Source organism: Rhipicephalus microplus, chromosome 4, assembly GCF_043290135.1.
Source record: "Rhipicephalus microplus isolate Deutch F79 chromosome 4, USDA_Rmic, whole genome shotgun sequence".
Lineage (NCBI taxonomy): Eukaryota > Metazoa > Arthropoda > Arachnida > Ixodida > Ixodidae > Rhipicephalus > Rhipicephalus microplus.
Genome location: NC_134703.1, coordinates 168,668,388 through 168,691,464, shown reverse-complemented (window position 1 = coordinate 168,691,464; position 23,077 = coordinate 168,668,388). Strand labels below are relative to the sequence as shown.

Below are 23,077 nucleotides of genomic sequence, written 5' to 3'. Positions count from 1 at the left end.
GCAACTCGTTACATCTTTCGGCGAATAACAGGCCACTCACGGTGCCAGGCAAAACTGGGCCGCACGTAATAAAAGCTCAATTGCATAAAAAATACAGAATCTGATGTTACCTTGCATCCGCGCCAGTTCTACTTGCAGTAGACCTTTGCGGGGAAACTATTCTAAAGCACGTTTCGCGGATCAATTGTTACAGAATTGCTGAAGTCGCCTGCATGCATTCAATGCAAAACATGGTGCAGCTGTGTATGCCGACTATATTAACGTCCGCAGTGCATTCTACAGCCGTGCCGCGTAACAGTACACCATAACGTCAAGTGATGACGTCACAATTGCGTCATCGATTGGTGCAATCGACTGACCACGTGAGTTTCCTTGTAACCGGGTGCCGACATCGGCTTTTTTTGCCGTGTAGGGTATGCTGTGTTTTCGCATTGAAACCAACTGCGCTGTGAATACGACACTTGGAGCGAGTCTGCGATGCCCGGCTGGGTTGCTTATGCTTCGTAGCTTCAACTGCATTGGCTGCTGTGCGTGAAATTGAACAGTGTGAGAATACCATGAAAATAGAAAAGAAAACCATGAGAACTTGTCATCTCATCAGTAGGGTTTTTAATGAACAAGGGGCAATAGTTTCTATCACATATTAGAATATTTGCTGCTTATCCATAAAAAAGTCTTATTGGTTTTCCCTGTTTACTAAGTTTTTTTTTTTTTGGGGGGGGGGGGGTGGTCACGAAAACTACCGTATTCTTTTTGGGAAAAGTCACATTCTTTTGCCCTCGCTTCTAATGCTCGTGCTTACATTACCGGCCGGCTTCTTGCGCAATCCCTTGTAGAGGATAAAAAGCAGATATAAGGAACCAGCAACACGCTAGCTAACTTCACGTTCACAAAGTTTTGGCATGGTTGCCGCTTCATATCGCAGTTTCAGTAGGTGTTATTCAAAGAAATGTTAATAAAGCAGCACTAACCTGTTTTAGCGGGGCTTTGATTTACTTATCATATAAATAATTGCTACCAGCAAAAAAAAAAGAAAGAAAGTATTATCGAGCTGTTTGAAGACGCATAGATTATAAGGAAAAATGAAGTGATTCAACAATAAATACAGTCAGTCAGAGAGCCAAGGAACTTGCTTTGGTCCTGAGAAAACGATAATGCTACCGTCAGGGGGTACTGTCTGGGGGCCCCACCCACGATGGCACCGGGAGGTTCAGGCTCTCGGTGACTTCCCGGTCTCTCTGGACAGCCCTTAGTTGCTCGTCCTTTGCGGAGCTGGTGATGAGCTGGAGCCAGTCTTCCTCAGTGGAAGGAGACCCTGAGCCCCCGCGCAAGTCGTGACACTGCCACAGCATGTGCTGAAGGGTGCACCTCGGATGACCACAGCGCAGACAGCGTGGGTATATTTCGTCTATGAATTTAGACCAAATAAACTGACATGGATACGTGTTTGTTTGTTTGTTTGTTTGTTTGTTTGTTTGTTTGTTTGTTTGTTTGTTTGTAGCATTCGCAGGGTGATTGCCTGTGGTCTGTTTAGGTGTAGGTGTGGAAGCGGAAACTTCAAACGCACCAGCTGATATCGCTTACAGATCTCGTTAAAAGTGAGAAGAGGGTCGCTTTGCCACTGCCCTCCCTTAGCCTCTGAGTGCCCACTTCCGGCGCGTTGAGTGAGACCTCGCGCCTGGGAGTGTGCAAGTTCGTTGGCGTTTGGGATGGTTTCGTGAGCATCACTGCACATGTGACCAGGGAACCAAATTATATGCTTTTTGCCTGTTCAAGATGCAGCAGAGAGAACGCGAGCGGCTTTTTTGCACACCGAGACTTTCATAGATGCTCTAGTGGCGGCTCACGAGTCCGTGTAAATAGTAGAACGGTTCTTAGTGGCCATGGCGATGGCCACTGCCACCTGTTCGGTTTTGTCGGCATCCAAATTTTTCAGCGTGAGGGATGTCAGCAGTTCTCCCCGTAACGACGTAGCTGCTGAAACAAAGTGATTGGAAGCTGCGTATTGCGCTGCGTCAACGAAGGCGACGTTGTCCTCAACCGTAGCTGCTGTTCGAAGAAGGGCTCTGGCCCTTGCTTAGCGTCTGCCGTAGTTGTATTGGGGGTGCATGTTTCTAGATATCTGAGATACAGCATACATTTCCCTGACTTTGATAGGGATCGCGCACTCCCTCTGTCTGGCGATGGGAGACCGCAAACCAATATGCGCTAGTAACTGCCTGCCAGCATCCGTGGAAGCCAGTCTTGCAACTTGGGCGACCCGTTGTGCCTCTACTATTTTTCTAAAGATGTTGCAGACACCCAGTGCCAATAGATGTTCTGTACTGGTGCTCTGTGGGAGACCCAGTACCTATTTTATGTTCTTGCGAATTACTGATTCTGATCTGGCTTCATCCCTCCTGCTCCACTTGTGAGCCAGGGCGATGTAGCTGATGTGGCTCATTACGAAAACGGGAAAGAGTCTACGAAGGTTCTCCTCGGATAAGCCCCTCGTTTGTTTGCCACCCTACGATTAATCTTGTCATGGAATCGGCTTTGGCTGCGATGCGTTCTAACGTGTATGCGTTACTGCCATTCTCCTTCAGGAACATACCGAGGATTCTAACTTTATTTACGATCCTAACAATAGAGATGTTTTCTGTGGTGATCGAGATATTGGGGAAACTTTTTTTTTGTCCCAATTGTTGGCCGGTAAAGGAGCAGTTCCGATTTATTAGATGACAAGCAGAGCCCTGCCTTGTGAAGAAAATCTTGAACAACCCTGATCGCTGTGTAATCACTCTTCAATCTGCCCATCACAACCTCCTAATGCACCAGACGGTGATTTCGTCGGCGTAGAAGGCGTGACCAAGACCTTCAATCTCGGCCAGACTGCGGGAAAGTGCTCTCAGCGATAAGGTGAATAAAAATTGGGATAGCACTCCCCCTTATGGGGTGCATCTAGGTCCAAGATTAAACGTCTTCGAGCCGAGAAATCCTAGGTGAATGGTAGCTTCTCTATTCTTATGAAATGAGCTGATGTAGTTGTAAAAGTTTTCTTCTACAACCGCTTCTTTAATGGAATAAAGTATGTGGGAGTGTTTGACCTTTTCGAAGGCCTTTTACAAGTCAAGTGCCAGAACAGCTCTGGTGTCTCTCGAGACCCTGCCAATGAATGTTTTAAAAGCAACATTACATCTTGCATAGACATGGATGACCTGAATTCAATTAGATTAAATGAAAGTAAGTTTCTTTCCTAGGCAAATTTAGTGGCCCGCTTGAGGATAAAGTGCTCGGCGACCATCCCCGCACATGAAGTGATAGATATAGGCCAGAGCGAGCCAAGCTCCAGGGGTTTCCCTGGCTTCGGGATGAGGATGATGGTCGCGTCACGCCACTCTGCTGGAACCTCGCCGGTCTCCCATACCTCGTTGAGTTGATATTATTCGTTATAAGCTCGATATCCTTGTCAGCTAAATTCTTTAAGAGTTTGTTACTGATCCCATTGGGACCCGGAGCTGATCTGCAGTCGAGCTCATATAGAACATCTCGTACCTCTGCGCACGGAAAGGGGGGACCAAGAAGGTCCGTTCCCTTCGCGGGCACAGCAGGAGGGTAGCCATTGTGTGAGGCGAGTTCTGTGCAAAGATATATCGAGGCGACCTCATCGATAATTTGTGTCTCTGTCAGACCAGAGTTGTTTAGGTTATGGATAAGTCTGTCAATTGTAAGGGGTTGATTGCCTTTGGATTGTTTATCTCCCAGTGGATGTTCGAGGAGGTTCCACTTCACACCACTCTTCATTTGCCCGTCGATGGCATTGCATACTTCGTCCCAGTGCTGTCGAGCTAGTGTTTCACTATGCTCAACTATCTGACTACTAAGCTCAGCAATTTTTTTGCGTAGGCGTCGGTTTAGTTTCTGCGTTTTCTATTGAGCCTGCAATGCGTTTTTAGCTTCCAGCAGGTGGGCTGATTGTATGTCCATGCGCTCTCTCTCTCTTTCTGTCTCCACTTCCTTTGTGAAAGCAGCAACGTCTTCTTTGAGGCGAGTGATTAATTCGTTTAACAAGTTGCATTCATTCTCGTCTCACTTTCTGATATCTCTAAAAAGGTCCCAGTCTGTGACGTGAAATTTTCCGAGTGGTGGGGACGAGATTCTTATCGCGAGGCTGCAAATGTAGTGATCACTACTAAGATTCTCTCGTAAGTTGGTCCGTACGGGTCCCTCTGCATTCCTAACCATGGTCAAGTGTGGTGTGGTATCCCTGCTGACCGAGTTGCCTATTCTGGTGGGGTATGGTGGATCGGTGACCAATGTGAGACCACAAGCTGTGATTTGTGCCGCGAGGGCTTTGACCTTTGTGGTATCCCTTATATAGCCCAATCTTGATGATGTGCGCTGAAGGCCCCTGCTATGATGAGCGTGCGATCACCTGAAACTTTACACGCTTCGTGGAAAACAGCATGAAACGTCTCTATTCCCTCGGCTGGAGAGCTGTAAACGTATAAAATGAAAAAGAATTGCTTAAGTTTAGCGTTCGAGATGAGCTTGATCATGATGTGTTCAATTTTCGAGCCCGGCCTTACGTCATGACGTAAACAGGCGAGATGCTTCGGGACGAGTATCGCTACACCACTCTTGCCCTCTTTGAAATACGCTTCAGCACGATAGTCACGAAGAGCGGCAACATCGGTGGGCGTTTCCTAGAGGAGGATTACTGATGGCCGTTCGGTAGCAGAGCTAAGTAAGTGTTGCAATACTGCCTTCCTTTTGCGGAGCTGACGCAATTCCATTGCCAGACGACTAGATTGGGGATGACTAGAAGGGGGTGCACCAAACAGTGCGCGCTGCCTGTCTGATTCTAAAATTTGAAGCTTTGCGGTGTGCTCGGTCAGTTGGATCTTAATAGGGGTGATTTCTGCTATAATGTTCATTGTTAGCTTTTTCAAGCAGTATTTTAATGCCTGAGACGTTAAGCGTCTCCTCGTCCATTGGATCAGGGCCCGCCCTGCGTTTCGCGCCTGTGTTGACGGACGTGGTCGGTGGCTGCGGTAGCTTGATCGCTAGACGCTCGCTCTCGCTGCTGCATTTATTGCACGATTGACTTAATATCAGATAATTCCTGTTGAACAGACGCCTTCTCGCGCTCTAGCAATTTTATTTGTTCTCGCGTTTGCTGTGACAGTTGCCCTGGTTGCGCGGGGGCATGGGCCTCACCTGTTCCGGCTACCTTGTCCGCCCAGGTAGGTTGCGAGTTGAAGTCACCCCGGGAACTCTGAGAGCGTTTCGTGGCGGCGTTCCTGGGAGCAGCCGCAGCTGGTGTCTTGGTAGAAGTGGTGATTCCGTGGTCTCCAGCGTTGCTCGTAGCGTTCTTCGTCCTGTGACCGCCTTTCCTTCTTCTTCTACGTCGTCTTCTTAAAACCTGTTTTTGAAGGTACGGTCACCGGTGAGATGAGCGTCTCCGCATAGCGTGCACTTCGGTTGCATACATTCGTGTCCGTCTGAGATGATCGAAGTTCCCAACTTTTCCCACACTTTTCGGCCACAGTTGTAACTGCGGCTGAATCGGCCACACACAGACGTCGTGCCTGTGGCCGATCCAGCAGCAGTTACAACAAGTGTCGATTTGCCTCTTGTACAGGGTGCATCGTAGCATGTTGGGGGCCGCAGTGAATATAGTTGGGTACTTTGCAGGACCACAATAAAGTTTCGCAACCAACTTTCATGCTGTTGAACAGTACGATCACGGTAGGCGTCTCCTTTATGCGCCTGACTCCAAGCACCATCGGGTTTCTAGGTGTGACAAAAGGGCTTTGCAGCGCAGCTTCGGCCAGATTGGTGTCAATGCCTGTGACCGCACCTCTACAGGTATTTCCCGGTGGTGTAATGTAAGCCGCGATAGAGTGCTTTTTATCTGCCAGAATTATTTCCTGCACTTTGCAGTATGCACTGGAATTCGATTCAGAGGGTGTGCTTGTAACGAATATATTCTGCATGGCGTTCGCACACACGATATCCTCCTCGGCTGCCGCTGGGGGCAGCCTGGCAGCCATTAAAATGGCTTGCATGACCTATAACTGATTGCATGTTCGCACCTCAAGCCCCCCCCCCCCCCCCCCGGCGGACGACCACTCGAAAGTGTGATTTGGGCAGGTGCTGTAGCCTGTAGGCTACGGCAACCTTTCTCAGCTGGCTGGCTTTAGCGGCGCCAACGCGGACTCCATTTTGCCTAGCCGAGCGCGTCTCGTGCTCGAAGCAGGTTTTATCCGCTTTCCGCTTTCTGTGGGTGGTAATCGAGCCGTTTGACTCCGGCTTCCTCTTTAAAGATTTGCTCTCCTTCCATCATAGCCTCATGAGGCATGGCCTCCTCGGGGGTCTGCCGAACAAGCGGCCGCGCGTTCCGCCTTTTCGCACTGCGGCGCCCGATAACAAATAGGCTTAACCCTTGGTGTCCGAAAAAGGACCCACAAAAGAGGTTCCAGTGGACTTACCGTGATTAATGGGGTATACGGAGGTGTTCCTTGAAACTTCGCGGAGTTGTTCCAGTAGAAACATCGGAGAGAAAGCACGTTGGACTCAGTTGAACAACGTCGGTTGGCTGAGCCGATGCAGACGCGTCCGCAAGCCACACCGATACCTAGCATCACACCATGAAAAATGCCAAGCACAGTGACCATGCACATGTCACTCGCTAGGATATGTGAGGAGGGCGAGAGGAATAGCAGGAAGGTTAAGCAGAAGTACAAGTATGGTTTGCTACACTATACAGGGGTAGAATGGATAAGCGTAGAAAAAGGAGAGAAAATTAGGAACGAAACACAGGCACACCATCAGAATGACTGTGAATTGGACACGCTGACTGCTGCCTTCGTCAACATCATGACTGTCCAACGCTAATAAATGTGGATGTGAACGTGTGGGAACACTCGCAACTAGGCATCACGAAAAAAAGGCAGCATATCTAGGGAGTGAATGATGGATAGTGCGTGGGGCGAAGCATCCGCCCGTCCATTCGTTCTTGCTTCCGTCCATCCATGCGCGCGTCTGTGTGGCCGCCCGTGCGTCCATCCGCCCGTCCGTGCGTGCGTCTGTTCGTGCGTTCACACGTTCATCTGTGCGTCCGTCCATGCTTTCGTCCACGCATCCGCTCCTGCGTCCGTCTATGCGTCCATCCGTCCGTGCAGCCATGCGTTCGTCCGTCCATGCATCTGTCAGTGTGTCCGTTCGTCCACGTATTTTACACTCCAGGTACCACCATCTCGCATCTTTACATCATATATTCCTCATATAGAAGCACCGCCACCCAGTGGACATTCCAAGGACTGGACAAGAGGAGGCACATGCACGCTTTCTTACGGCTTGCGCATCGTGTCTACTTCCCACCTTAACCACCTCGAGTTCATGGTATATACTAGTTCACTGTATTCATGGCTCTGCGGCCCAACGCTCGCAAAACCTTTCTGAAATCAAGGAGGTTACGCCCAGCGAGTATAACGTAGCAACCCTTTCTTGTATTCTCTGCGTTGTTGAACAATACAATTCGCAGCGTGCGCGTTAACTAAAAGCCGAATTCTCCTGTCTCTCATTCCCCCTTAGCAGCCATTGGTATGTACACAGAGCCCTACCTTTATTGTTCAAGAACGCACGGAAGAAATCTCTCACCGGCACCACATAGGAGGTCAAAATGTTATACTTATTACACACTTTTACAACGGCTACGAGGGACGAACGGGTGCCGCTATAAGGAGCTTCGCCCCTAAAATGACGCTAGTATATTCTACAGCCACTTGTGAAGGTATTTTGTCCTTCAGAACAGCTAACGGGCATTTGTGGCGCTGGGTCAGAAAACTTATTTGATGTGCAAGTAAGTGGGTGTTTCATTGCTTTATGAAAGAGCTTTTTAGTCAAGAAATGCTGTGTTATATGGGCGTGTTCTAATACTCACCGTAGACGAGTAAATAGACAGTTAAATGGACGGCGGCCATCTTAAGTCACATTCTAATTCTCACGTAGCCGGCAAAGTAGACAGCTCCGAGAAGACCGCATCGTAGACAAATACGATGCAGGCTACTTTACTGTCTAAACAAGATGGCGACTCAGCGAATCACTCAGATAGACCGAATCTCGCCGGAATGGTTGTCTGCCCACAAGCAGACGCTTCTTCAGAAGTTCAATGGGAGTAACGTTTAATTTTTTTTCAGATTTTAGCACAAATTAGGCCAGAAAACACAGCTGTTACGTTTGCCTATTTTGGCTTTCTCTTCTCAGTGCGAGGTGGTGCCTCGTCGCGTAAAAGCCGTCTAGACGTGTTCCTATTTTCTGACAGCATGGGCTTGGTGCTGTCTTCTAAGCAGTCTCCGTAGGCTGTCTAAGTGCTGTCTAAGAATCGGAACACAGCCCATATAGTTTTCGACTTTTAAAGAAATGTTGCAGTGGCTTAACTCGGCTATGCCAGGATATACGTAGCGTGAGCTAAGCGGGCGCTGCTAAACTCAACGTTTCACGCATGACACTCATCACTGTCGTCAAGTATTTGATGTGCCACGGTCTTTCCTTTCACACACGTTGTACACATATCCAAACGGATTGGCCCCGCCGTGGTGGTCTAGTGGCTAAGGTACTCGGCTGCTAACCCGCAGGTTGCGGGTTCAAATGCCGGCTGCGGCGGCTGCATTTCCGATGGAGGCGGAAATGTTGTAGGCCCGTGTGCTCAGATTTGGGTGCACGTTAAAGAACCCCAGGTGGTCCAAATTTCCGGAGCCCTCCACTACGGCGTCTCTCATAATCATATAGTTGTTTTGGGACGTTAAACCCACATATCAATCAATCAATCAAATATCCAAACGGATTGCTTGTACGAAGTGTTCCTCGAAGGTACGAATCACGCTGGCGCTAAATTTTTCCAAGTTTCACCGTTAGCCATATATGCAGTCAAACGGTCTCCTGGCGACGCCGCTTTGCTAGACGTTCCTTCCTTTGCTGTAGTGTCTCCACCGTACATTTAGCCTTCTTTCATTTGTTCTTCCTATGCTCAACCACTAATTGCCAGGTAACTGTTTTGAGATCCCATAAGTTAAGCTTATCCGCTCTTCTGCGCCACTGAGCAGCAATTTCGCCCTCCCTCCTTATGGCTAAACCATGCTGGCAAACTCCCAGCGGCAGACGCCAACAAAAGAGAGTTTGAGAATTGGGGGCCCAAGACACTGGGTCCTCAAGCTGCGTTGCTATTGTGTTCGCAGGATCAGAAGAGTGTGAGAACTGTGTTAAACGCAGGCTGGATTGGGTCAAACGCACGGGGCGTCACCCGTGGCCAAGTTTGAAATTATGCGAGACGCGGGCCATATGGCACCGGGGCTTGCGCTCCGTCTGCTTCGTCTTGCTGGCGTTCCAAGACGCATTGGAGTCCCACTCTTCAGCACTGTGGAGGCTACACGGCCCGTAAGCCAATAGAAAAAGTGATTAGCCTTTCCACGTGTATTCATCCGCGCCATGTCGTCTGCTCACCGTCTTCACGGCATCTCTTCGCCGAATTGTCTATACACACTCATTCCATATAAGGCTAACTTATTAACTAAGAAGTACAGTAAAACTGTGAAACAAACAGTCACGCCAGGAACTCAATGCGTGGATTGGTTGTTCTGCATGCTGAAGGTCGGTAGGAGCTCATGCCGGCGGATAACTTCACTTTGTAACCATTTCTCTCCGACGCTTTTCGTGGCTCTCGTATAACATGCGTCTCCGTCTACGCGTTTCTTCGCGTCTACCGCTGCAACACTTCTTTTTGCTCTTTTTTTTCCATCGAAGGAGGATCCAACGTGCATGAAACTCTGTGCCATGTTGCACTTCCGTTGTTTTAAGATGTAGCGTTCTTGGTCTTGCGACGTAGCCCAAGCCCTGCCTCGGCACGTTAGCTTTAGCACGTGCGGCTAAGCAAGCAGCATATCTCGCTAATAACGACAGCACGTACCTGATGTTTTATCCTCAGAGTAAGATGAAAGAAATCAATGGCGGATTTTATTATTTGTATGTTGCTGTCAGTGCAGTGGGCATATAGCAAGAACAAGGTCGGATTGAAGTGGATGGTCACTTGTACATGTATGCTGCCATGTTGATCTACAGACGCAGTTACCGGGGGTAAAGGAAAAAATAATTTAATGCGTACGAGCTAAATGCAAACAATAAACGTATCACATAAAGATGTGGCGTAACGTACACCAAACGAACGCCAAGTTTAGTCAACCCGGTCATTTTTAACGCACTCTATAGGACTATGTTTTTCTGCGCAACTATGTGGCTTTCTTACACCCAGCAGCTTTGGTAGTGCTGAATCAAAATGTTTTGGGTATTGAGTCGGCATGAACGCAAGCGCCCAAGATTGACTTGGGTTCTGCGCATGCGCTCTGGCGCGTCGCAAGCTTCTTGTGTCCCCAAGCTCCTTGGGGCCCCAATTCTCAAACTCTCTAAAAAGAGCAGCGTGGCTTGGAGTGCACAAGCCACGAGGTACGATCATAATGCGTATGCCGTGGTTATGACGTCACTAATCGGGACTGCGCAAACCGATGAAGTGCGCGCGGTCACTGCTCCTTGTGCATGCGCAGCACGACTTTTGTACGAACACGCGAAACCACGGTACACTGTAGCTGTGGCTAGGAGAGTGTATAGCTAGCGCTACAAAAAAATGGCAGCATATTCACGGGGTGAATGCTGGAGATTGGGGCGAAGCATTCGTCCGTTCATGCGTTCTTGCTTCCGTCCGTCTGTGTTACCGTCCGTGCGTCCATCCGCTCGTCCGTGCGTGCGTCTGTTCGTGCATCCGCACGTCAATCTGTGCGTTTGTCCATGCAACTGCGCCTGCGTTCGTCCATGCGTTCATCCGTCCGTGCAGCCATCCATGCGTCCGTCCATGCATCTGTCTGTGTGTCCGTTCATCCATCTAGTCAACACTTTAAGTACCACCATCTTGCATCTTTTCATCAAATATTCCGCATACAGAAGCACCGCCATCCAGCGGACATTCCAAGGACTAAACGAGTGGCGACACACGCACACTTTATTACGACTTGCACTTCGTGTCTACTTCCCACCTTTAACCACCTCGAGTTCATGGTATATACTAGTTCACTGTATTCATGACACTGTGGCACAACGCTCGTAAACCTTTCTAAAACCAAGGAGGTTACGCCCAGCGAGTATAACGTAGCAATCTTTTCCTGTCAGATAGTGCTCAATGTACATGTCAATGGCTGCTAATGGGAAATGAGAGACAGGAGGATTCGGCTTTTACTTTCTTACGGCTTGCGCTTCGTACCTACTTCCCACCTTTAACCACCTCGAGTTTATGGTATATACTAGTTCATTGTATTCATGGCACTGCGGCTCAACGCTCGCTAAACCTTTCTAAAACTAAGGAGGTTACACCCAGCGAGTATAACGTAGCAACCCTTTCTTGTCAAATAGTGCTCAATGTTCATGCTAATGGCTGCTTATGGGGATCGCAGCGTGCGCGTTAACTAAAAGCCGTATGCTCCTGTCTCTCAATCGCCTTTAGCAGTCATTGGCATGTACATTGAGCACTATCTTTTATTGTTCAAAAACGCACAGAAGAAATCTCGAACCGGCGCCACCTTGGAGGTCAGAATGTTATACTTGTTACACACTACAACGGCTACGAGGGATGAACGGGTGCCGCTATAAGGAGCTTCGCCCCTAAAAGGAAGCTCCGTTCGCAAAACCACGTCGTGTCCGACTGCGCCTCTCCTCACCCGTGAAAAACAATCAATCCAGCAGATTTTTCCTTCCAAACAAGTATTTTATTTTTCTCGGCAATTGATAATGCTACCATTACTACGAGTTAAAGGTTCCTCATAGCTTTCTGAAACATTACATACTGCTGAAGAGCGATGTCAATATCCCTGACCAAACTTGCCGGGTCGTTTTCAATTTTTTAACGCGAAACCAGAACTACAAAGGTGTGTCAATGTGGTAAACTGAACTATCTTACATACTCGACATTTGTGTTGTGAGATGAAACTATTGTAGTGAAGTGAGAACGCATTAAACTCATGGTATCTACTTCAGTTCTGGAAACGGCTTTATGCTCTCCCATAGTAGAGTACCTAGTACTCTAAATCGTTAACCACTTTTTTTTCTAAACACGCACAAAGTCACACACAACGCACAAAGTACCTGATGGGAACTTTCCGTCGTTTCTTTGGAATAGCGAACGAGACGGGACCGGCGGCTGAGCGGCCACCGACTTATATTATACCGATTATTTTATACGTACGTGGGGAAATCTCTGCTTTTTCTTTTCAAAATAACTCATCACACTGTGAACTGATATGTCACCTACTGAAATATGTGAATGTATTGCTTGGAAAATTTTAAACGATGATCAGTTCAAGAAATTCCGCAAAAGTCTATGCTGGTTTATGAAAACCACGACCCTACCCGCTGAAGTCCAAAACTTCACATGGTTAAGAGAATGACAGGCGTTGCCAACAGCCGACCGCTTTGCGGCGTGAGGTGTGGCACCCTCCGCCTCATGTCTGCAATGCGGACGGACGGAAACCCTAAATCATGTTCTTCACAAATGTCCTGTGGCACGTACTTTCTGGCGTTTGGTGACCAGCATGTTTCAAGACAGCGTGCAATGGCAGCCGTGGCACAGATACATTTTTGTTGAGTTGATATTGTGTGTTGGTACTTTTGTATTGCGGAAGCGGAGGGGACTGGCATACCTGCGGGGACGCCCTCCGAGGACCATGTACATCACTTAAGAACCATGATGTTAACACATCTGAACGAACAGTCATTCATTCCGGGGGAGGAAGCTTTCTTCCAGTGGTATGGTATGGTGTGGATAACTTCATTGAAGTCCTGAGAATCAGTTCAGGACTGATGCTGGCTGCTCCCACGTCGGCACAGAAAGGCCAAGCCCCTCTGCCGCCACACGGGCCCTCTGGACAGCCCTGAGTTGGTCCGCCAGTGCGTCACTGTGCAGCATTCGCTGCCACCACTGTGCGGCGGTCAACACGATTTATTCTTCTCAGAACGAACAAAGTGCCCATGCCTTGCCTTCACTACTGAGAAGGAAGGCTAGCGTTTGTGATTTCACTGAACTTGCATTTAGTACTATGTAAGTATTTATTTATTCATATACGCATTTTATTGTTTATTTTCTTTCTTTTTTGTTCCTTTTCATGAAGTGCACGTACCCCTGCGCATATTTTGCTTTGTGCACGTTAGAATTTCTGTTTGCAGGTACAAACAGTTTCTATTGTGCATTTGAATGTATGTTAGAATATATTAGCAATGTCTTGAGAACGAAAAGTGTAACACATGAATGTCTTCTGTGTATATGTATGCTTCTTTCAGAAACGAATCTCTTAAACGCATTGCAAACACTAGGAACACCAGCCTATTTATGAGCTTCGCGTTTAGGCTGCAGTTACTAAATCGGGACGGCTTACTACTCTCCCATAGTTGGCTACAAAGTACTCGAAATCGATTAACAATTTTTCTAAACGCACACAGCGTTGTTCACTGCTTCTGCACTGTGAGGCCCCCGGGACGGCTTTATGCTCTCCCATAGTAGAGTACCCAATACTCTAAATCGTTACCCACTTCGTCTAAACACGGTGCACTTGCTGTGCCATCTCAGATGTTGCCGTAACATTTTCAGCCGTCGCTTTCAAGATTTCACGGCGTAATCTTTGTCGACGTAGGATGGATTTGTACTCTCTCATAGTAGAGAACCAAGTACTCTAAATTGTTAATAACTTTTTCTGAATTCATCAAGTCTATGCCCTGGTTCGAGCCCCTCTCCCATCGTTAAGTACGCAGTACTCGATTAATTTTTGACAATTTTAAGTGCATTGGCTAACCTCTCTGTTTTTCCTCCTTTCTTCCTTCCCTTCTTCCTCCTTCCTCCTTTAAGTGCACGATAAACAGTTTATGAAGTCGAACTGTTGAGCCCTTGCCTTTAAGAAAGAGAAATAATTTGTGTAATCAATAAACTTTATTTAAAGTCAATCCAGCAGTTTCCTGCTGGGCGAGGGAAAGAGAGTAATGAACCATGTCCCGTCCCACCTTCCGCCGATGGTGATGACGGTGCCTTAGGTGGCGGCTCAGAGACATTGAACCCGAATCGCATTACATAACGCACTACATAACGTGTCTGTGCCTTTGTATTTGGCTCGGTATGTCTTGGTTCACAATACTCCCTTCCTGGCCTCGAACAGCAGACAACTACCCCGAGAATCATCGTAGATCTTTTCTTTTGGGATTTCCTGCTTGAATGTTTTGTACGTCTCCAGTGATCATTTCGTGAGCATTCTAATTTCCCACATGCCCCTCTCTATTTCCTTCAACTTCTTCTTAACCGATGTTTCTTTTTGGCTTGGTATTCTGCTGTTGTATAAATACTTCATTGACAATTTTCGAGTTCGCTTCCTCCCGTTAGTATCAATAATCTTCATGTACAAGTAGATGAAAACTTTCCTAGCCCTACGCTCCTCTCCCATTTTTCTCAATCGCTCCTCTAATTCTATCTTGCTGCTGCCTTCCATGCACCCAAACGACGTCCATCCTATGTAAGCCTGTAGTTCCTGATTTGGGGTATTTCCGTGTGCTCCCAAAGCAAGTATACCTATGCCACGTTGTTTAATTTCCAATCTTGCTTGAACCTCTGATTTTATGCTTCGGATCATGACACCTTTCCAAATCCTTCTCACAACGCCATACCTATCGTAGTTACACAGTGCCATATTTTTAATTACAGCTGCATTCCTGTTACCCTTAGAAATTACGTATCTTTCATGTTCTCTTAGGTACTCAGCCCCGTTATTGATCCATACGCCGAAATATTTGTATTTATCCTCTACTTCTAGCGTGACTTCGTGTATCTTATGCTCACTGCCTTCGTCATTATTAAATCACATGATTGCCGATTTTCCCCACTGAACTTCAAATTTAACCCATCTCCCTTCCCTCATTATCACAGATGTCTACCAATCCCTGAAGATACTCCTTGTTGTCAGCTATTAATTCTACATCATCTGCATACAACAATGCTGGTAATGATTGTTTAGTGGGTTTTCCATGCTAAGAAAAAGAGAGACTGAAGTCTAGTCGACTCCTCTCTAGTTTGGCTTTTAGTCCCCGTAGATACAGCATAAACAACAAAGGTGACGAGGGGCATCCCTGTCGAAGCCCGCGTTGTATCTCTATAGGTTCAGATACCTCTTCTCATTTTATAACTACCTTGTTACTTTTATAGATATATTTTAGAAGATTACTTAATCCATATTCCTCATATAGTGTGTCCAGTGTTCCCCACAAGTCTGCTTGAATCACGCTATCATATGTTCCCTTAATATCTGGAAATGTCCCCACCGCGGTGGTCTAGTGGCTTAAGTACCGGCTGCTGACCCGCACGTTGCGGGATCGGATCCCGGCTGCGGCGGCTGCATTTCCGATGGAGGCGGAAATGTTGTAGGCCCGTGTGCTCAGATTTGGGTGCACGTTAAAGAACCCCAGGTGGTCGAAATTTCCGGAGCCCTCCGCTACGGCGTCTCTCATAATCATATAGTGGTTTTGGAACGTTAAACCCCACATATCAATTAATCAATATCTAGAAATGCCAGCGACAGAAACCTGTGTTCTTTTCCCGCTATTTCAATACACTGCATCAATGAAAACAGATGGTCCTGCAACTTCCTTCGTTTACGGAACCCATTTTCTAATTCTCTGAGCACCCCCTTATTCTCCACCCATGTCGGTAGTCTTGCATTTACTATCTGCATCACCCGCCTGTAAACTACTGATGTCGCTGTTATAGAATGGTAGTTGTTTATATCAGCTTTGTCCCCCTTTCTTTTATAGATCATGCTCATTCTGCTTAGTTTTCACCCACTGGGGGCTTCACCATCCATTATTGCTTTGCGGGATTGGTCCTAGTTTTTTTATTTGCATAACTTATTGAGATGCCGTCAGGGCCTGTGGATGTGCTACTAGGAACCCTCTTCCCTGCCCTTTCCAACTCTCGTTGTCCCAGTGGAGCCACTGCGCTGATTGGTCCGTCCTCATCCGGTATGGTGCATGTAGCGTTTTCTTGGTGCTTGAATTTTTTTCATCATATTTTCTATATAGTCCATTTACTCATCCCCTTCTAGCCTAACCCCTTAAACTGTAGGTATAAACCTCTGTTCCATGCTTGTCTTATTACTCAGACAATTGAGATTGTTACAAAACTTTGCAGCGGCCTTTCTATCCTTTTTGTTTACTTCCGCCATCCCCTGAGCCCCCTTTCTTCTAATCGTTTCACTAGTCAGATTTAATGCTTCCCCTCTGCGATTCAAAAAGTTATCTCATTCTTTTTGAACATCATCTTCCGGGCCACCCCTGTGTTTAGCATACCTGTGTTCCCTGGAAGCTTCCTGACGTCTTACTATAGCTCCCTTAACTTCCTCATCCAGGCAGCTCTTGGGTTTGTGTCTCCTTTTCCCATTCAATTTGACTAGTCTCTTAGTAATCTCAGACTCAAAAATTCGAGTTACATGTGCATCCTCGGTGATTAGTTTCTCAATCTCTTTAGCTGCTATTGCCAATTGCCTTTCTGAATATATATTACCATGTGGTTGCTCATAATGCCTCCTTCCCATTTTCATTTCTCTTCCAAACCTCAGCTTGATAGGTTTGATCACTAGCCAACCTTCGGGACCTGCATTCATCTACGTTCATAATCCTTAGCCGATCATACACCCTATTTGACATGATTGCGTAATCTATCGTCGAATGCAGCCTTCCTACCTTTCATTTTATCTGCCCTTCGCATTTCTCGGTACTGTAGCAGATAATTGAATCACGCCTTTCACACGTAACCATTCGAGTTCTGCCGTTTTGGTCATTATATCTACCCATACCTTCTATGTGTGCATTCATATCTCATAATATAATTACCTGGCACTCTTCTCCAAGTTCGTTAATGTCATTTTCTATGCACTGCATCATTTGTTGGATTTAGTCTCTGGCTTTTGCCCTTGTCCTCAAGTATACAAAACCCAGGAGCGTCATCCACCCTGCCACTGTCTCTTTTAGCCATAAATGCTCCCTGCCCTCCTGCTTGACCCTTTGCCAGTATGTACTTTCTGCTGCCTTCTGTTTTATTACAATATTCTCATGCGTAGTGCGGATTGCTAGGTGGTTGTTCTTTGCCCCTAAGATATGTTTCTACAAACCCATATACCATCAGCTTCTCCTCCCTGAACTGTTCTTCTATCTCTTATCACTTCAACCGATTCCTCCCACCCTGTATTATATCCGACGTCTGAATGTGCTCGGCCCTCGTGCTTACGTCGATTTCTCCCCCGGACTCCACGTGTCTTTTTTGTTGCTGCCACTTTGGAATCGTATCTGTTTATAACGCCTGTCAAAACGCCCCCCTAGTTGTTTTTCCTCGTTGCTAGCTATCCTGAACACCGAAGGGCCCGCGTACTCCACAAGAAAGCTACTGCGCGACCAGCAAGTCGCCAACCCACCTCATGACCTAGCCTCCTATCGAAGTGAATTCTGTCTCGTTGAAAACCACCCCACCTAAGTACCTCTGTTTATTTCCACTACTTCGAAGCCTTTCTCTCTACACATCTGTCACATCTCTTTGTTTACGTCGACAACCGCTCTTTTCAGCTTGCCGTCATGCACCGGTACCTCCGGTATCGTGCATACCACTACCTGTACCTGACAGGAAATGGCGCGCATGTCATCGACCCATTTCGCCAGTGTGGTCGCTAGTCTTGCCGATTCTTTATTTAAGACATCTTTTAGACCGCCCGCAATTACCACGAGGTTTCGTTCGTTAGCTTTAGTTGTGAGGTTTGCCCTCGCTTGCCTCATGACTGCTTCCAACTTATATCCTGGGAACGTTCTTACTGAAACCCTCTTGTCGCCTCTTACACTCTCTTTGATTGCTTCTGCGCATCGATTTCAATTCGAGCCACCGGCGATTATCAAGTGCTGTGACTTTTCTGCTAGAGTGCCCTGCACCTGGAGGTTACTCGCGCATGTGGCGCCAGCTGTTTTGGTCTCCCCCCCCCCCCCCCTAGTTCACTGAAGCTAGGTCTTGTGACCATTGAACCAGCTGAACCTGCTTTTTCAGAACCTGTTTCCTCTTTCTTCTCCGCCGTTCTGGTTGCCGGTTCCCTACTGTTCTCTCCGTAGGCCGCTCCTTTGTTCACCTTCGCTAGTGCCTACTCCGCTGACCTAAGCTGTTCTCCCATAGCCCTCGTTTTTTCTTCCTCTGTCGCCAACGCAGTCTCCAGCTCGGCGATTCTCATGAGCAGTTCACTCTGGGCAACCATTATTTTCCGCATTTTTTATTGGACCTCACTTTGGTTACTCTTGACGTCAGCCTCTTCTGCTTTCGCGTCCGCACTTGCCTCCAGCCCACATCCTGAACATTTTACAGTCTTTGTAACCATGTCTTTGTGGCACCAATTGTCCTGCTGAATTGTCCCATTTGGTAATGACGAGACATGGCGTACGACGAACCCTGCCCTAAGCATAAAAAAGACTAAGCTCTTCTACAAAAATATGCGTGTTCGGTGTACGTACACCCTTACCAAGGGGTGGCAGGATAAAAAAGCACACGCAAACAAGTAAATACCAAGTGACTGACCCCCCCTCCCCCTCCCCCGAAAAAAAAGCCGTATACTGTAATAACTGCTGTAAATATTTACACTACTACCTTAAGGATTGTAAAAGCAAGTTCGAAACCTGCGAAAACACTTATCTGCGCAGTAGATCGGGAGCCCTCGCAAAACACGTCTATCCACCATGCCAGTTCAAACAAAAGTCTACTATGTCTCCTGGGATAGCCGCCTGTGCTAATGACCTAAACGTGGTTAAATGAAAGATGGTTTTATCTACTGGTGCTCTTTCGCGTATTTGTGGTAAATAGTTTCATGCTTATGCAAGTTAGCAGTGATGTGAAAGTGTGAAGGGAATAAGAATTCGTCAGTATGGGGTGTCGCTAGATTCTCCAGCGACCCCCCGGGTTGACGAATCTTTTCTCCCTTCATGAGTCATGCACATCGTGGTCTGTGCATTCACAACAACGTCTTACGTAAGAATTGCTTTAAAATAAAGCATTAGTGAATACTGATGCTGAAGACATCATTGCCACAGAAAATCGGCAACGTTCAACGGCGAAAGAATGACGTCGTCAATTCAGGTTCTGCAGTTTTGGCTACGGAAAGTTATCACTGTGGTGCTTCCCTACATACATTTTCTGAGGCCTGGTGCCTCGCGTGTCTCTCCGAGTTACCTGCCACCAATGTCAGGGAGAGTGTGATTGGTTGAACGGGCCCTAAGTGCGTCTACCGCTAATCATCTAACAGGGGAGCGCGAAGTCTGCGCCATACTTTTACTCGGTCGAGCCGGTGCCACAATTTGTCAAAGGGTTGTGGCCACTTGGATTTTAAGTGCGGAGCATTTCTTTGTCGCCCGATGTCGCGCTTCGGCCTCGGTGGTGACGCCGTCAACAACCCCACTGTGCATGGTCACATCTCGTGCCACAGTATCGCGTATCGTGCAGTAAAGCGCATGCTCACGTGTCGTGCCAAGCTGAAGGGACACACCCGGAAAACTCTCGCTCCCCTCCCCCTCTCTCGCCTCGCAAGACCAACGCAGCAGCACCTGCTAGCAAAAAAAAAAAAAAAACGGCGTCTCGCGTTTCGCAACCATTATGGATCATGCGTTAGGAATTCAGTCAAGGGCGTCTTTACTTGGCTTTCACTTGACGCTGAATGCAACGCTTCTCCTACCTTCAATAAAAAATAATGATAAAGACGAAATAACAATTAAGCATTCTCAAACCATACTAATCACACAATATTCAGGCGATACCCTCCCCTCCCCCCCCCCCCCACCTCCACTCTGCGACGCACTTATTCGAGCTTCCCCTGTGCCAAGATGCGGGAAACATTCTTTTTCACTCTGAGAACCGAAAGCACAATGAGAGCCGAAGGAAAAATGATGTTGCATTCCAAGAACTGTTTACCTAGTTCAGAACCAGCAAGTCATTGTGACCACTGTGTCATTACATCATTCTCTTTTTTTCCCGATGGAGGCGGAAATGTTGTAGGCCCGTGTGCTCAGATTTGGGTGCACGTTAAAGAACCCCAGGTGGTCAAAATTTCCGGAACCCTCCACTACGGCGTCTCTCATAATCATAAGGTGGTTTTGGGAAGTTATACCCCGCATATCAATCAATCAATTAATCTTTTTTTTCTGCATTCAGAAGCATGTTATCTTTTCGCCTCGGCACATTGAGGTACCCCCCACCCCTCCCACCTGTGAACAGGGCCCATCTCTGAGCATGACGACACCTAATGTGGCAAGTCATGAAGGATAGTGGACGCCGTACCTCGCAGGTTCATCGCCAGCGGCAACCGGCACAACACGGTCCTCGCACGTCGGCAAAGCTGAAAAAGCAGAGGAACACAAGAAAGAACACAGGAGTCCCTACGACAAGGCGGGCACATCCCACAAGACGTCAAAAGCTGCGCCACAAAACGATGCTGTTTCGGAGAAGAGCAAGGACAGCCAGCCTCGGCCACGTGGGTATATTGCGAGCGATGGCGCAATTATTTGCTATGTTGTTAATCTTTATTACGTTCACTCATGGCATTAAACTTCCCTATAGAACTTAGTAGCAATTTAAATCCCCGTTTTGATGTGTTAGAGATTTCTGTTCATTGCGTAACGCTTACCCAGATCATCGTTAATAACCGTATTTGTATTTGCTTGCGTCGAAAAAAAAAAAAAGCCTTTGTGTAAGGGGAAAATGAACACCTCCTTAAGATAAAAAAAACAACAACCTGACGCGGTTTCTTTTCTTTCTTTCTTTCTTTCTTTCTTTCTTTCTTTCTTTCTTTCTTTCTTTCTTTCTTGCTTTCTCTCTTTCTTTCTTGGTTTCTTTCTTTCTTTCTTTCTTTCTTTTTTTCTTTCTTTTTTCATTTGAATGTGTCAAGCGTGCACTTATTCTCGAGGTACTTTACTGTTTAATAATTAAATACTGAGCATGCGCTCAAGTGTGCAAAGTGAAACAGGTATTTGCCTTTTTTTTTTCCCCTGCCCAAAGCGACCACTACGGTATCTAAAAAACATTCAGCGGTCACGAGGCAAGGCACCTATTCCAAGGAGAAGTTTCAACAGGTGAGCTTGCCGTTCATGTTTCATCAAGGTTATGAACATGTTTCTCCGAGGTTATGTACAACGTGCAAGACTTTGTGCGATTAGTTTTGTTCTGGCCGTTCGTTTACGTCGCATAACCAGGGTTGATGTTGTATTTGCGTGAGCTTCGCCAGATTCTCCTGTAGCGCATGAAGGGTTTACGTAAATAGGATTCGAGGAATTGGCGTCTCTGCTCCACATTCCCAAACAATATGACCGTGCACCACTGTACAGACGTGAGCATGTGTGTTTGCAGTTTTAACACATTGTTAATAGTTGCACTACACGCTTAAGTTATCGTAGCAGCTTGTTTCTTTTTGTCTTCGAACTGGAGCGGGCGTTCGCAGGCTGGCTCGAAGGAAACGTCGAGGAACGTGGAGGTTGCCATGGAAATAAAACAGAACGATGACAATGCGTAAGTATCAATGTCTGATATTAGGCTGTTTGCGGTAGCAGGCTTGGCCTGTCGCAGTGAGGGCAAAAGTGATGATGATGATGAAGAAACCTCAAACAAGGCTCATACCCACTCAGGACAAACTCTCTGCTTTCTTGTTCTTGTCTTAATAATAATAATAACATTATTATTATTATTATTATTATTATTATTATTATTATTATTATTATTATTATTATTATTATTATTATTATTATTATTATTATTATTATTATTACAAACAGTAGCATATCCCTCACCGGCAGTTTATGCGGGATTCATAAGCGAAACAAGGTCGGGGTGGCTCCAATGTGGCATCTCGCGAGGCAACTTACAACATATTATGTGGCAATGCCCCGAGTGGCGCGCGGACGACAGGTCTCCAATCACAGAAAAGGACTGGAATGCTCTCCTCACAAGTCCCCACGAGGACGTCCAACTTCGGGCCGTCCAGAGGGCTCATGACATGGCCGTCGAGTTTAACCTCCCGGTCCCGTCATGAGCGCGACCCGCAGACGGCGCCACATAGGGGGTCATCGCCTCCTCAGTACCAAATAAACTTATTCGGTCGGTCGGTCGGTCGGTCGGAGTCGCACTTCGGCTGCTTCGGCGGTGATGCCGTCCACACCTCCACTGCGCATGATCGCGTCTCGCGTCTCGTGCCGTATGATTGCGTCTCGTGCAGTGACGAGCATGCTCACGTGCCGCGCGAAGCTTACGAACACAGCCGCAAAACTGTCGACCCCCCCCCCCCCCCCCACAACATTCTGCAATACATGTACTCGAGTCCCCCCCCCCCCCGTGGGAAGATGCGGGCAGCATTTTTGTTTATTATAATGACGGCTGATTGGCACAACGGTGTTGCATTTCAAGAACTTTTACCTAACCAGGAACCATGGACAAGTCTATTATTATTATTAATATTATTATTATTATTATTACGACTACTAATACTGCTGCTACTATTTCTATATGGTGTCTTCTTGGGCTAAGCAGTTTCTTTTATGACTATAACTATGTGTTTGGGGAATAAGGATGCATAGAACAAGTTTCGGACCTCTATATAATCAAATATTGTTTGTTTTTTGTTTGTTACAGAGTAGCTTCGACGTCGCATTCCGTAGAAAAGGTGAGTAGTTAGTTACACAAACTGCGTCCTGTCCAAGTATTCAACGACAACACAACACTGGCACAATTCGTGCTATGCGTCCTATTCCAGTGTTCAGTCACGTCCTTCAGCCACAGCGACTCTATTTTTCAGATTATACCAGATTCCTCGAAGACAGAAACTTCCAGGACGAGGCATTCTTCTGTCGTGGACGACAACTACGACGATGATTTTGAGGTGGGCACACGTGATGGCTTGGTTGCTTGCTTTCTTGCTTGAGGCTGTTTGGGTCGTACCCCCTACGAGGGATTGGCCATTAA

General features: G+C 47.0%; 1 protein-coding gene across 5 annotated transcripts in view; it reads left to right on the top strand.

Moving 5' to 3' along the window:
• Positions 1 to 23,077, top strand: part of LOC119172948 (cytoplasmic dynein 2 intermediate chain 1) — a 97,282-nt gene that overhangs the window by 9,053 nt on the left and 65,152 nt on the right. For 3 of the 5 annotated variants that reach the window (XM_075893853.1, XM_075893852.1, XM_075893854.1), the window contains exons 3-7: positions 20,415 to 20,600; positions 21,125 to 21,198; positions 21,564 to 21,631; positions 22,748 to 22,778; positions 22,911 to 22,994. In XM_075893853.1, coding sequence (XP_075749968.1) covers positions 20,415 to 20,600; positions 21,125 to 21,198; positions 21,564 to 21,631; positions 22,748 to 22,778; positions 22,911 to 22,994 — 443 coding nt within the window. Of the gene's footprint in view, positions 1 to 20,414; positions 20,601 to 21,124; positions 21,199 to 21,550; positions 21,632 to 22,747; positions 22,779 to 22,910; positions 22,995 to 23,077 lie in introns of all 5 variants that reach the window. The other 2 variants (XM_075893855.1, XM_075893856.1) reach the window with 2 other exon arrangements.